Source organism: Epinephelus fuscoguttatus, linkage group LG9, assembly GCF_011397635.1.
Source record: "Epinephelus fuscoguttatus linkage group LG9, E.fuscoguttatus.final_Chr_v1".
Lineage (NCBI taxonomy): Eukaryota > Metazoa > Chordata > Actinopteri > Perciformes > Serranidae > Epinephelus > Epinephelus fuscoguttatus.
The window spans coordinates 32,257,764-32,273,967 of NC_064760.1; the positions used below are offsets into that span (position 1 = coordinate 32,257,764).

The 16,204-nt window shown below is 42.2% G+C and overlaps 1 protein-coding gene across 1 annotated transcript in view; it reads left to right on the forward strand.

The window, feature by feature from the left end:
• Positions 1–15,081, forward strand: part of efnb1 (ephrin-B1) — a 66,050-nt gene extending 50,969 nt beyond the window's left edge. The window contains exons 4-5 of the mRNA XM_049585527.1: positions 7,089–7,205; positions 10,986–15,081. Of these exons, the coding sequence (XP_049441484.1) occupies positions 7,089–7,205; positions 10,986–11,380 (512 nt within the window). The 3' untranslated portion in view covers positions 11,381–15,081. The remainder of the gene's footprint in view (positions 1–7,088; positions 7,206–10,985) is intronic.
• The last annotated feature ends 1,123 nt before the right edge of the window (positions 15,082–16,204 follow it).

The following is a 16,204-nucleotide window of genomic DNA, read 5'->3' on the forward strand; positions in this document are numbered from 1 at the left end:
TAAATGCACACTGTTAGATTGTTATGTTTCATTTTATTGGTTATAACTCGATAAAATCAGAAAAAAAAATAGCTCTATCTTTTGCTTCTTTATCCAAAAGACAAAATAAATGGTAACACCTAACTCTTTTGCATTAACAAGCAGCACAAAAACACTCACTGTAATAGTTGAACACACTGGAATGAAGTTGTAAGGAGGCATAAGGACGTTTAAAGTGCTTATTAATGTGTTCCATAAATAGTTTCTGAACAGCTAATGAATGATTGATAATACGGGACAACAAAGCTGCAATTATATTTAATTATATGTGATTACACACATAAATACATCCCTACGTCTCATTGGCCTCATTGCCAATGAATTTGCTCTGTTGTTAGAGTCAGAAGAAGAAGAATTTATGACTTAAATGAATACGATGAATATTGTATATTGTATTTAAATATGAATTCTTTGAAGAAAACTATATATATATATATATATATATATATATATATACATGTAATTATTATTATTATTATTTTAAAAAATACATTTAGTTTCGGAGTTTTTAACACGGACATAAGAAATACTGATATAAAAAAAGAAGATGACGAAAACAGACAAAAAAATAATAATAGTAGTAATAATGATTATGATGATAGGAAATTACAAGATGAACGATAACGCACTGCCAGCTAGAGGAAAAACAGCACAATTATATTCCAGTTTATACTTTGTCAACAGGAAGGTTGAGTCAGAGAGATAACATCTATGGGGTAAAGACCGTGGGTGCTCAGGGAAGGTCCAGTGGTGACATAGTTTCCTGGCAGATCAAAGCACAGTGTACTGTCCAGTGCAAGGAAAGAGTCCAGTGTGGTTAGTCAACCAGACTCCTCACCCTTTTGAGATGTTCGATAAACAGCCCCCAGACATTAGAAAACTTGATGAAGGAGTTAGACAGAACTCTTAGCCACATCTTTCTTCAAGATGTAGACAAGAAACCATGTCATGTAGCCTGTAAGAGCATATTTTATACAGATGAAACTGCAAAGTGTCGATCATTTAATAGCTGTCTAAACACCTCATAGATATGCTTCACAGGAAGTGTTATAGTTGTTCACAAATACATTAATACACACTTAAAAATGCCCTTACTATAAGTTCAGCATACAACATCCCTCTGTCCCCTCACAGCAGATAAGGAAAAACTCCCCCAAAAAAACCTTTAACGGGGACTACAGCTCTGATTTTTGCCTTTTGGCTTCTCTTCCACTGCTACAGTGACGAGGCTCGTCTACCAACTGATTAAAAAAGAAAGTTAAACATGATAAAAGCTGATGGCCGCGATTTAAACCTATGGTATCTTTATATTAGCCGGGAAATTCATGTGTTTTCATGTGAGGGCTAATATAAAAAGTAAACTTTAAAATGTGAATTATTATACTTCTTTTACCAGTGTGTTCCTCCACTTTACAACTCGTTTAGATTCTGATGAGCCACTTCAGTCGAGGCTTTCCAAAGACTGACAATTTGTTTCTGATCTAAAAAGGATTGTTGTCATCAAACTCTTTTTCAGGTATTTTTATGTCCTCTCAGGTCTAGTCCAAATTTTGACCCAAGACCCAGAGAAATTCTTTTAACGGTTATTAATAAATGCTAAATTGTAAGTTTAAAATTCTTGTCAGAAAAACATTGTCTAAAATGTAGCTCTCAGATAAGAGTTCAGGGTAGCCACCAAAAAGGATAACATTCCAGTTTCAAGAATTGCTTTCAATCCAGCAGTTATTTAGTTGATCTTTAATTTTGGGTCAACTGTCAAAAATATTGCTTTATACTGAGGTAACTATTGCTTTAATAGGTCAGGTTGTGTTAGGCCATGACAGGCAACGTTACAAATCAATGGGGAGGACTGCTTTCTGGACTGCAGTATTGGATTTACAGGATTTTTACTTCAACGTGATGAAGTACCCTGATTAGTTAGGTATTTATTTAGACATAAGTCTGCCACAAAAGAACATCTGGTTACTCTATAATCAGTTTTTCAGCTGAATTTCCAGAAAACGGCATGATATATATCGATATCACGCTTTACAATTACACGTACTGTGATGCATGATTTTATCCACCTTGCCCGCCCCTATTAACTGCAGTTTTGAATAAATATTTTCATACGCATAAACAGTTTGTACAAACAGCGAGATCACGGAGAAATAACAATGCAATAAGAAATGACTGTAAAGACTGACTCCACTTCAAATTGTAAAAAGCCCCCCTGATATTCCTCAGCTGTTCTTCGACCGGATTCGTCTAAAGTAATCACAGAATGAAAATGTGTTTGAAATTGGTACATGAGTGCACGGTCGGGGTAAGTCATCTAAAAATGCTGAAAGTAAACAAGCGGGCTTTGTTTGGATATCCTTGGACACAACATTTGGTTTGCATCATACATTTCACTTTTAGACGCAGTTTTACTCAATATGTGGACGTCTATATCCTGAATTTGACAGGGTACAGTACACAGATGTGTTACTCTGTAAACATTCCCCCCATCCTCAGTGTGGTTGTTTTGACCGAAACAGACACTAACCACCATCTGAGAGGAACATCTGCCCGCCATGATGATCTGATTCCAGCTTAAAAGCTGGTTCTCAACATGTCAAAAATAAACTGAGACTTGCTGAGAAATCTGCAGAGAGAGAGTGTGTGTGTGTGTGTGTGTGTGTGTGTGTGTGTGTGTGTGTGTGTGTGTGTGTGTGTGTGTCTGCAAACGTGTGTGCAGATATTTGAATGCTGGCTAGCAGGATGACAGCAGTGTATCCTGGCAGTCGGTGGGAGAATAGAAGCTAACAAGCTGCTGATGCTAGCAAGGTCTGAGTCGGAACAAATTCAGCAGATACAGTGAAAAATACCCACAACCATCTCGGAAAACAGACAGCCATTGCATTATCTTTCCATGTAGGTCAATATGAGCATCCGACAGCCCGGGATTGCAACACCACCGCCAAATGACAACACGGCTGCATGAATGCAGGAGGCCACACAGGCTCGTACACCAAACTATTAACTGTGAGAAAAACAAACCCCTGAACTCATGTTAATGAAAGTTGAAAGAAAATGTCTAATTCGAGGAAAGTTCTAGGAACTCAGCTCAATCCTGTTTCTGTGGCTGCCGGCTGTTCCTCAACTTCGCCAGAGCCGTGCGCTCATTTCCCAAAACGGTCCGAAGCGAGCTGTCACTCACAATCGATGTGCCCTAAAAACCTTGTTAGAAGAGATGCTGTTGGCCCAGCTGCTACTACTTTTAAATCTATTTCTGTGAGCGGAATTTTTGATGCATAATGTACCCGTCCAACCCAGTAACTATTAGAGGAACGGCCGTGAGAAATTAGAGCGTCGACAGAAACTTTGATTTAGCTGCTATGTACAATTTCTAGGTGACAATTTTCCCTGAAAGCAGAGAGCAGTTACCATAAGGGCTGCAACTAACGACTGCTTTCAGTATTGATTGATCTGCTTATTATCTTATTTACTAATCAATGAGCTGTGTTGTCTGTAACATGTTAGAAAATACTGAAGAATGCCCAGTGTAGTTTCCCAGAGCCAAAGAAGCTTGTTTTATTTTAAAGTGGTGAAATGTTTGTTTAGTCAAGTACTTATTTTATAGTATTTTCTACATATTTATAAGTCAGCTATAGAAGTTACTTTAAAATTTTAGATCCGACTTACAAAACATATGGTGATCTTATCAGTAGTGATGCATCGTTATAGATTAAACCAGTGGTTTTCAAACTTTTTGTGCCCAAGGGACACCAAAGGGCAATCCAAAACCTCAAGGTGCTTTTACTTTTGATACTTAAGTACATTTTGCTAATAATTAGGGCTGACCCAACTGCTTTGAAGCTTCACAGCTTTGATCGTTGCCATGGTAATGACGTCCAAGTCGATATTCGAATGGCTCAAGTTTTTTATGTATCACCCTATAAATCCTAAACAGCTTATAAATAAAAAAAAAAGTAATCCAGCATTATCCATTATGCATCAATAGTGATTATAAGTTAATCTCAGACAAGGACGTTTAAACTTAGCAAAAGTTTTGTGACTGACTCACTCTCATTTAACATCAGTCACTGACAGTCCAGCACTACTGAAAATGGGACAGTTCGACCACACGTGATTCGCTAGCAAGATGTTGAAAAATAGCCAAGGTTACTGCGACCTGCATGCTAAGAAAGTGGCTAATTGTCACATTATTTTAGGTGCGTCGACTGAAAACTCATCTTTCAAAAATATCACACTTATGTGCTCGACTTCCATTACTCCCCCCTCAAAGCTTCATGTAATTGCAGATGTTTCGCACTGAAGCTTCGATGCAAAAAAACCCCTGATATTTGGGACAGCCTTATTACTATGCATAGATACTGTTATGTATGTAACTGAGGTATTCTTACAGTGTGGTGTACTTTTGTTCACGTAAAACATCTTATTACTTCCTCCATGACTGCTATATGACCATTGATGCAAACAGTCTGGAAGATATTGAATTTGCCATCATAAATAAAAAATAAAAAGCACATTCCAGCTGTAGTTAAGCAATGTAACTGACTGCTTTTGAAAAGTGATATGTTTGACAGACTCTATAAGTGCTGAAAGACATTGTTGATTAATCAGCTAAAGGATTGACAGAAAATTCAACTGCAAGAATTTTTAATTTGGTTATATGTTCCATGAAGCCAAAAATCCCAAACATCTGCTAGCTGCAGCTTCTGAAATGTGAAAATTTGCTGCGTTTCTTATTTTATTTTATCGCAAATGAAACATATTTATCTTGTGGACTGTTGTTCGGACAAACCAAGTAACTTAAAGATAAATGAAACAGTCATTGTGTGCAGCCCCGGACTCTACCTCCTGCAGCCACACTCGATGTTGTTTCAATTAACACAAAAAAATCCTGGGCTCAGCTTGGCTCTGACCCCAGATGCTATTGTGTTTAAACCACGTTTCCTCTGCCTCTGCCTCTGCAGCTGAATGCCAACCCTTCCTGTGGCAAAGTCCCCAAGATCTCCCCATATGTCCACCCATACTTTGCTCTTTGCTCTATGGATTATGTTTTCGTGACTCACCCCGATGTGTAATATGCGCACATTCTTTGTAAGATCTTGTGATGACACTCCCATGCTTAATCACATTGAATCATCGGTTTTGTGGGAAATTATGCGCCCTGACACGTCAATATCTAATTGCACTTTAAATGTCTCGTGTTCCGTCTTTTGTCTTTATATAAAATGTGATGTGAAAAGGAAGGAAAATTGATTGCAGGGGAAATAAGGGGGAGCCCATATTTTATACATCCATCGCTGTTCAGTGCTCGCTTTCCCCTCCACCACATCATGTCACCGTGCTCATTAGAAATATGTTGACTCACCGCCTCGCACGCATCTCTCCCCCTCTCGCTTTCTCTCCCTCTATCTCTCCCCAACATATCAGTCTCTCTCTTCTGTCGCTCGATCATTGTCTCCCTCACTCACTCACTCACTCCTCCTCCTCCTCCTCCTCCCCCCGCCTTCTCCCTCCTTCTGGCGGGTTGGCAGTTCTGAGGTAGTTGCTGTCTGCATAGCTAAGGGAAATGTCAGCAGTACACACAGAAAAAAAATGGGTCAGAACATTAGAACGCTCCCTGCACATGCTCAGTGGTTGACACACAGTGTTGGGGCTATATGAGTGAATCAGATCACTGTGTCCTCTCATATCCTCTGCCATACGTGAATGTTCCCACTTCTCACTCCTGTCTTTTCTCATCAATTATTGACGGAGCACAACAGCTCACGGCTAGGTTCACCACTGCTGCAATCAGTATGGAGCAATGCGGTGGTGTGGACATGGAAAGGATAGAGGTGGAGAGGAGATCAATTTGTTAATAGAGACGTTATGTTCGCCAGAAAGAAAAGAAAAAAGATATTGCCCATGAATTTATGTCCTCCTTTGTCTCCGCTTTCCACATTTCCTCTCCACATTTTTCTCTCTCTATTCTATGGTTTATATCTTCCAGACATCCCACACCCGAATCATTTCCTTACCAGAGTCTCGGCTAGACTGAGGTGGGAATAGAAAATAGACTGCTAGACTGTCAGTCCCTTTTCACTCACACACACGGCCACACACATGCCACACAAACTTGCCACGAGGGACTCAAATGTAAATTGCCTCCCCACACGCCCACCTCTCTATTTCTCACACACACCCCTCCAGCAGGCCTTCAGGCAGATGCAGATAAGGCCTGATAGAGGAGAAGCATCTGATAGTGTTCTCTGGAATGATCCATCTGACCGTCTTCGGTAATAGTTTAGAACAGTCCTCCGTCTGCCGGCCCTGCCCTCGTAAAAAGCCGCGCCGCGGACCCACCGGTGTTTACCGCACAAAGACTTCAAAGTGCATGTGCTGAAATCACAATAGACAGACAGATAAACTGTCTGTTTCCTTTGCGTTCCCCTCAGAGCTTATACAACCCCCTCCTCTCCTCTTCTCCAGGCCTCCCCTCCTTCTCTTCCCGTCCTCCTATTCTCCCCTCTTCAGAAGTGTGCCTCTTTCAGAGTTAAAGCCAGAGCAATAAATAAGACATATTATGGCCTTTTAACGTGATGAATAATGTAAAACAATAAAAAGTTAATATATAACTACTTTACCCTCATTCTGCCATGCCTAAGTGTATTGTAAGTATATTCTAGGTGTGGGCTTATGTGTGTGCACTCGTGTATGTGTGTGTGTGTGTTTGTGTGTGTCCTACGCTCTCATGAATGTGTCAGTGTTGGAAATGCCTGTCTGAGTGTTTGCTGAAGGAGCTGCTGATGTAGATGTGAGCTCATTTTTTACGACAGGACAGGAATACTGGCGTGTTTCGCAGACGTTCGCTAACTTGTCCTTCCTCTTTTTGTGCTTTCATCTTCACTTCTGAGACGCTTTCAACACATGCAAAGATAACCTTCTCTGTGTATAAAAGATATATCAAAAGATAATAAGAAATAATCCTTGCCGATGCAGAGGAACAAGTCATTGTAATTCAGCGCATGCAGCTCGCCAAGGCTGAGTTTTTGTGTGTTTTTTGTTTCCCACAGTCCCAAACGCAGCGAACCCCGTGGCGCCGGAGGCTCCAGAAGACAACGCCATACCGGAGTCCAGTCCCAGTCCGCCTGACCAGGGTCACATTGGACCCGAGATGCCAGGAAACCCTGGTGAGCAGATTGACAAGCCAACATTATACCCATAAAACTACAGCTTCAGACTCTTTACAGAATGCTTTCGAGATTCTGGAGTGCAAACATTTTAGTAAAATAAAGGTTTTTGAAGAGTAAAAAAGAAAAAAAACGAATGTTCACAGCCTCGAGGGTTCCTCTAATAATTAATCACATTTAGCCTGAACAGAGAAAATAAAAATCATAGTTGAGCCTCCCAACATAAGCATTCTCTCATATGGCTTTTCCATGCCGCAGGCGTTCCTTTGATATCTCGGGGTCAACATGCAAAAAAAGATGTAAAACCAATGTTAAGCAGAACGAAATAATATTCGCCAAAATGCAGCCAGCATAAAACAATAAGAAACCACACCCAAAACAAATACAGCTCACCCTGAGTCACTTTCTTATTCATACTACACACAAAACGTGTGCTGCACCCAAGGAGACTCAAAGACATACCATCTTTATTATATGTCTTTTTAAAACTCATTTGAATTGCAGATAAATGAAGATTAAAAGCAGAGATAATTGAAGGAGTCACTCGAGCCTCCTCGGAGGCTCTGGGCCCTCCTTGTTTCCTGTTTTCACCAGCACCTTTCTTAACTGCTTCCCACAGAAGAGAGCACTTCTTCAACTTTTTGACTTACTCCACAACTTTGTATGCCACAAACTTCCTCAGAGTACAGACTGTTCTGCCTGTCCCAATGTGATAAGCTGCCCTCATTTAATAATTGCTTATTTGACATTAGTTGCTCTATAAAAAGATTTCCTAATGTCACTTTTCCCTATACTCGGGCTTTTACCTGTCTACCATTGTTAGATCAGTGATTATGTCAAGTGGAGAAGAGGAGGGTGGAATGAAGGACGTGTCACTGAGGTTTGAGGGGCTGATATTTCAGGAATGAAATGTCTGACAGGCTCTCTTCAACCCTCTCTCCAGTGCCCAGAATGTACGAAATTCCCCGTGCCTCTGATTTCACCGATAAGGCTGGAATCGGTAGCTTTCAGTGATGTCATTTAGTCGTGATAAGGCGTGAGGCGCGGTTATCCCCTCCTCAATAAATGGTTAAGTGCGGAGTGGTCAGTCGAGTGCAGAGACACAGTCATTAGTGAGGATGGCAGTCTCCAGAGGAATGGGAATTTTTTTGTGCCTGTGGGGGGGTCGTGGACAGTAAAGAGGTGGCGGTGGTGGTGGTGGTGGGAGGAGGTGAGTGCTGCTCTTTGGCAGCAGCTGCGTGCATACATGGAAAACAGATTTGGTTCCTCTCAGATTTCAGTCACTAGAGGAGCCAGTCATTCTCTCTCTCATCCAGTAACAGCCCCCCCCTACATCCTCCCGCCCAATCCTGAACCCCTTTAGACAAAAGGATAAAATAAAATCAGATGTTCAGATATGCCCCGCTCATATTTTTCTTTCATATCTCACTTGGCCTTTGCCATAGAAATGTGGCCTCGACATGTCATACAAGTTGCCAAGGCTCGATCTTATCGGAGCAGGAATCTCTGTCATGTTGAGTGATGTCTACAGATTTCATTAGGAGTCTATTTTGAATGAGCTAATTCAATTAGATTACATCAATGGGGCTGTTAGTCATGTCAGCGCAAACAACAAACAGGGATGTGATCACAGTTGATTTAGGCACAGAACAGAAAGATCTGCACATGACAGGGCTGGCTTACTGTAAATTATATTACTGCTCTGATTGTTCAGAAGTCTCTAAGGGACTGTATGAAAATAATTTGGGTGGAGAGGGGTGCTGGCTCCAAAACCCTGCTCCTATGTTAGGAAAAAAATCTCAAAATGATGTATTTATTGCAAACCTAGGAATACTTCACCCGCCAAATAACGTTTGTTTATCAGTTACTCACCCTGTGTTATGTTGAATTTGTGAAGAAAACAATTTCTCCCATGTAGGGGTGTGCCATATCATCTTGTTCACGATAATAACGGTATAATTTTTAATATAATATGAAAAATTCATATTGTGATTCTTATATATATGATATTTCAATTTGTTGACATATATTGATGTCATACTGTTAGCCACTGCAAAAACAACCACTACTGAAAGCAAAATTATTACAGACTCCACAATGGTTCCAAAAAGAGGAGCAGCTTCAGTAGTGTGGAATAAACTGTGGCGTCGTTAGGCCTGGGAGTCCTGAATGTTTTATGAGCAGCCCCGGACTTCTCTTTAAGTGAATTACTGCTCAGAGGGAACTCATTCAGCGGCTCCTCTGGCAGCAGCACAGCGTCTCTCCCGATCCCCTCGCTGTGCACACACGGGAGTCAGTGTCGTCAAGTAATTTCGTCATAAACCTCTGGTAATGTAAACCTACGTGACACTCGCGGCTCAACAAAAAAACTACATAAATGAGAATGTGCGATACTTAAGGCAGCATAACAGCTTGTCGCAGGGTACAGTGTTATGATTAGAGGAGAAATGGCAGAGCATAAAGGTCCAGGTGAAAAAAAGTCCAACTCAGTCATTTAGGATTTTGCTAAAAGAAGGAAATCACCTGTTGATTTATATGTATAGCTCCCAAGGTGCATTTTTGTGTTTGTGAACTGCTTAAATGTGTAATTTGTGGTAGATTTTATTTTGTTGAACTCTTAATAGTGTATACAGAATCTGAATCTCACTCTGTTGTTTTTAACAAGCTGAAGAAATTAGAGATAATTTTTGTTTAGTTTTTACTGAATATGTGAATGCAGACTATTAGGTTAACATATAAAACTATAATTTATTTTGTTGCAACTCTATTTTCTTAAATTGATAATATATATATATATGTTTTTTTACTAATTTGTCATATAATACCCTGAAATATTGTGGTATTATTTTAGGGCCATATCACCCACCCCTAGTTGGTGAACCCGAGGAATGAAGAATCCAAAAACTGAAAAAAAAAAAAAAAAAAGTGATTACTTGACGTCATAGGATTGAACTTTTAGTGAATTCAACCCTTTAAGACATCACACAATAACACAAATACACTAACTTATCCTGTGTTAAGGGAGGTAAAATTATTGATTTTGTCAATGGAGTCTGGCTTTGAAGAGAGAACAGATAAGTCACTTTGAGCTCAGTTTCCTGTCGAAAAGGGCTGCCTATCTGGGAAGCACCAAGCATACGACTGGATAAATGAGACTTGGATTATACTGCGTGAGATGAGTGTGAGTTTGTAAACAGATGTTTTGATATATATTTTCGCTGTCGTTAAACACAGACCTCTTTAACTCCAATTCATCACAAATTTTCTCAGTTTTTGGATTCTTCATTCATCGTGGAGGCATGCGAGAAAAACAGTTATCACGAATTCAGTGTATCATGCAGTAACTGATATACAAATGGTCATTTTGGCAGTGAAGTATTCCTTTCATAGAATGTTGAGAACAAAGCTACTCTCTATTTTTTAAAAGAGAGCTGCTAAATAAACTGTTATTGTAGCCAGCAAATGTGTGAACCAAGAACAGTTCTGTGCTGAGGGCCTTGTGCACTGCAATATTTTCACCCAACCCTTCTGCATATGGCAAAATGCACCTTTATGGCTCACATCAAAGCCGTCTTTTTGATGTGCCTATTTGATCTCTTTTTTCTATACAAGTCACACACATATAAAATAGAAATATGGGGTAAGAAAAAGTTAAGTGTTCTTCAAAAAAAAAAGGTTGACTGCCCTTCCTCCAGCAAAAAAAAGACGACAACCCCCCACTCCACCCTCCCTGATAATTTATGTACAGTCCCTAAGCCCTCTCTTTTTATTTCTCCGTAGACACCATGAATCAGGACCAGTCTGGTTCCCCGGCAAACTCGGACGGCATCCTCGGCTCCAAAGTGGCCGTGTTCTCCGCCATTGGGGCGGGCTGCATCATCTTCCTCCTGCTCATCCTCCTCCTCATCATCCTGCTTATCAAGATGCGCAAGCGTGCCAGGAAAAACGCCCACTCTCAGCCCCGCCCCTCAGCGCTTTCTCTCAGCACCTTGTCCAATCCCAAGCTGCCCGGGGGCACAGCTGGCACGGAGCCCAGTGACATCATCATTCCGCTGCGGACAGAGAACAACTACTGCCCTCACTATGAGAAGGTGAGCGGCGACTATGGCCACCCCGTCTACATTGTCCAGGAGATGCCCCCGCAAAGCCCCGCTAACATCTACTACAAAGTCTGACATGCTCCGCACAGCCAGCGACACCGCCAGGAGAAGAGGAAGAGAGGAGCGCTTGATTTATGTTCTTAGGAAGAACACTTTCCTTTGCATTTTGGGGACTTGATGCTTCTTCAAGCCCATGTTATTTCTACCACCTGCTGCACAAATCTGGAGAGAGAACGCACTGACCAGTGACCAGCGGGGTTGTGAGCTGACTGATGAGTGAGGTTTATTCTGTTTGTTTGGGTTGTCTGACAATCCCCACCCGCCCCTCCTCCTCCTCCCCTCACCTCCCCACCTTCTACAACTCCCCACTGTGCTCCGACAGGGGGGGTGCGGGGCTGGAGCAAACCAACAGATGGAACTCTAGCATCCTGGTTTGCTGTCCCCTTTAACGGGCAGGATATAACTTATCTCAGTTCCCTGAAGTACAGTCTGTGCTACACCCAATTAACCACACCATCCCAGCACACTAGCCAGGAACAGGCAGACACAGGCCCCGGACGCCACTCAGCCTGCAGTTTGTGTGCGAGCATAAAACGTGTGTGTGTGTATGTGTGTGTGTGTGTGTGTCTGTGTGCGCGTGTGTTAGTCAGGGCTCCGTGCTGGGCCAAGAAACTCTCCAGATAGCTCAGGTATCAGACACAGTGTGTGGAATAATGTGTTCCTCTCCCTTCGCACCTCTGATGTTTGCCTTACTTACTATTTTTGATGGAGGATTTCCTCGAACCCTGATTCAGTTCACAAAGCAGTTGTATTTTGTTAGACTTTTCCTACAAGTGCACAATGTATAGAGTTGAATAGATCATCATTATTACTCCATTGTATCACCACCCATGTCATCCATCGCGTTCATTCTTTTCCAGAGAAAGTACCTTGACCTGGACTGTTGACGTCGATGTGTGTGTTTGTGTGTGTTCCCAGGAATACTCCCCTCTCTACTGGTCTGATATGAGCTTTACCATTACTCTGGTATTTATGACCTACTTGTGTGTATTTGAAGGGTGTGTCCTCTGTGAGTGTGTGTGTGTGTGTATGTGTGTGTTCGGGCATGTCCGGACCAGTCTTGTATCTAGGCAGACTTAACTGGCTTAGGGCTAGAACACCAAGATACTGTATCGCAGAGTTCAAAAACAAGACAGACTGAGTGACGCGCCGACAGACAGACAAGCCCAAGATCTTACAAAACCTTTCTAGTGCTCCAGTTGGCACAGATTGAAGGTTTTATTGTCTCTGATGAGCTTTCGGGGAAATGGTTTTTAAGACAGCAGGCAGGTTGATATTTGTTTGTTCTGGCTTCTGGTGCTACGGTGTAAGCATCAAACACTTAGTTTGGTGCCTGCTGCCTGGGCGAGGCAGGCGTAGGCTGTGTAGTCGGCACTGATTGGCTGGCCTACATAGGTAGGATGCCCTATATATAAGTTGGATGGCGAGCCACGGCTGAACATTGGGATACAGTATTGTTAGGTGCCAATTGGCTGCCATCTGTGGATGAGTCAGTGGAGTGCACAGTCAGTGGTGTCGCCAGCGTGTGACTAATCTATGTGCCATCTCCGTGCCCACACTCACCAGCCGGGGAGGAGAGAGAGCGAGAGCGGCGGATAAAGGAGAAAATGTTCCTGTGACTTGGCTTTAACCTGAGAGGAAGATGGCGGTGTGGATGGGGATGAGAGGGAGGGGGGTGATGGAGGGTAGTTTAGCATTCATTTTTCCATCCTCTCACCAGTTGTGCTGTGAATAAAAATGCTGTGCAGAATATTCCTCAGTCAAGGTGTTCAGCCAGCGAGGACACTGCAGCTCAGCTATCACACAGCCCAGGGCAGCGGCACCGAGACAGGATTTACTGCAGCTGGATGTGTGCACGTGTGCACGGCGAAGCTCGCTTTTTAGGTGGTGGGGTGGGCGTTCGAATCTGTGTGCACATGGAGGTGCTTCTGTGTGAGTGCTTATTTGTGCTTATATTTGCAGTTTTTTCCGTGTGAGTGTGTGTGTGTGTACGAATGTGGTCTCGCAGCTGAACAGACTTGTTTTGGGACTGGAACTCCAAACAGTGTGGCTGCCAAAGTACGGAGCGCCGCAGTCCCGGTTAATGATGTGTGAGAGGAGAGGGGAGCAGATAAGGACAGTTATTCCTCAGCACGCAGACACGAGCTGACGTTTGACGCACATGTGCACACACACGCACAGACACACCGAGACTGACGGGTCCAGGTTTATCTCCAGTCAAACGGTCAGGCTGCCTGGTGAATGTTTATCCACCGGCAGAGACACCTATCATCTGCTGCCACATACTATTGCCATCCACGGATATACACTGCTGAGTTAAAAGGCAGCCCAGCTTGAAGACTCGGGGAAGACTCCGGTGGCTTTTTGTGTGTCGTTAACCTCAGAGTTAACAACCTAAACAGCTGCTCGTGCTTTTGTGGTCCTGTGTTTTAACTCAGCATGCAGCCCTCAGTGGCCCTCTGTGAAACACATTTAAATCAAATATTTTTGTTTCGGATCGGTGCGCATCCATTCACCTACACCAGCCAAGGGAGTCATTACCAAATTACCACAAACCATATCTCATTTTTATTCATTCTAGTGACCACTTAATGTTATTCAAAGTTTTTTTGGGGGCGGGAAAAAAAAATTTTAAAAGGAGATAACAGAGAAATGTAAATATATGGATAGAGCCCAATTTAAGATGTAATTTCACCTGAACACTGCTCATAAGAAAAATTTAAGATTAGATTTTTGTAATGGAGGATGTTTGTAAATAGCTGTCTTTTTAAAGTGTGTTTTGTATGAATCCTTGCATTTTTTTTTGTCTCTGTTTGCAATATGTTTTTATTTTCTTTTCTTTTAGAGTTCAACTGAATATTGCAACGGACACACAAGCTGTCTTTTTTTGCAGCGTCCAGTATTGTCAAAAAAGTCTTTGTTACCACATGTGTTAGAGAAAAAAAAAAAAAAGAAAAACTGGGGTTCAGAGTTTTTACATCGCCATTCAACAGGATTCTAGTTGCTCAGAAACTGTTCAGGACTGAAGCTTTGTCATCGAGCAGCTTTGAAATGGATAGGTCATTGAAACTATGAATGATAAGCCCCCCTTCCCTGTTGGAGACAGCACTTAACTCTGCGTATGAAGACTGTGTAATTCCACTGCCTTTCAGTTACCCACACCTTCCACTCCATTATTAGATGTAACAAAAACATTTTGGTCCACAAAGATTAATCTTTTCGCAGTTTTAATAAGTCTATCGGGCTAGATGGAGAGAGGCGTAGAGTGAGAGGGGGAGAAGGAGAAAAAGGGGCCACGTATGAGAGTGTGACCGCTCTGCGCTCGCCATAAATCATCCGGTTTACACCACTCATTATCTCCCAGGCGGTCCTTTGTTTTAAAGTTGCTCTCTCCCTCCTTTCCTAATTTAGCACAAGGATGTTGGTCGCTCAGCTCATGGTATGAGCCTCACTGTAGGTTGATTTCTGCTATTGTTCAAAGCCACAGTATTATTTTTTCAATGTGCATGTGTAAGCAAAACCTGTTGAATTTGTTTCCCTTTGTTTGAATCATAACTGTCAAGTTTTGTTATTTTATTTCTTTCTCTTTTTTTTTGCCATTCACTTCTTTCGCCGCTTCTCAGCGTAACCTATTGGCACCAGCTACAATGGAAATAATGTTCCACCAGTTTGGAAACTACCGCATATTGATAAATAAAATTTTTCCCATGGAAATTGTTCTGGAGAGATGTTCTTTCTTTCTACATTTTTCCCTTAAAGCTGTATAAATGTGGGTAAAAGATATCATTTGCCTCCTCACTGACCACCTTGGTTCATGGTGGGAGCATAAAAACCAGCCGCCCACGCTCACTGCATTTCCCTCTCAGCCCCCCACCCCCAAACCCTCACCTCGGGGGTCAGTGCTGCACAGATGGGTTTGTTCTGATACATTAGTCAGATTGAAATCACAAGCAGGCTTCATAAATTCATATTCGGAGAGTATGGACACGCCTTTTTGCATAGTAACTAATACCCGCATCAACCCGCTCTGCCCTGGTGTCCTCCAAAATTACATTTCTTCATACATGATTAAATCTGATTGGCCGCACTCGGCATTTCCATTGCGTTTGTCTGAAATTACCGTCTGAGGAACAAACTCCAAGTCCTCGGTGAAAGCAGAGATGGCATGAAATGTTATTAAAGTGATTGGGCATTTTCTTCTGACAAACACATCAGTGTTTGTGGGCATGGCTTTCGTGTGGCTGATGATGTGAGCAGAGACAGAGTGGGCGAGTGAAGAGACTGATGGCAGGAGAGAGAAAAAGTCAGGGCAATGAGAGACATAATGCGCCTGTGGCTTCACTGCCCCCCACCCCCCACCCCTCACTCACACCCCCATCCTCGCTCGTTTCTCTCAGTGCCCCGGGGCAGGTACGTTCATCTGGTTTCCTGGCTCGGTCCCGAGACGCCCCCATAGATCCACGTTACTGTGGGTTTATTAAAACCTTCCCCCCACTGAGCTACTGTGTGTGACTGCATGTTTTACTGGGTATGTGTGTGTGTGTGCGTCTGCTTGTGTGTCTCTGTGCATTTGCCAAAGGGCTCGTCTGTTGTTCTACAACAGAGTCAACATCACAAAAATAAGGAAATATTACTGTTGCAGCATGCACTGCAGCATTTTCACTCCTCACTTTTTCTGAAAAGGCATCTAGATCCTTATTAAATTAAATATTAGCTTGATACTCAATTGTCCAGTAGATTCAACACTTGAGTATTGTGTAATGCTAAACATGTTATGTATAAATTAATCTTCATCATCTTCAGCAGCGTGCAACTTTTATCAAGAGTTGTCTCTTTAGC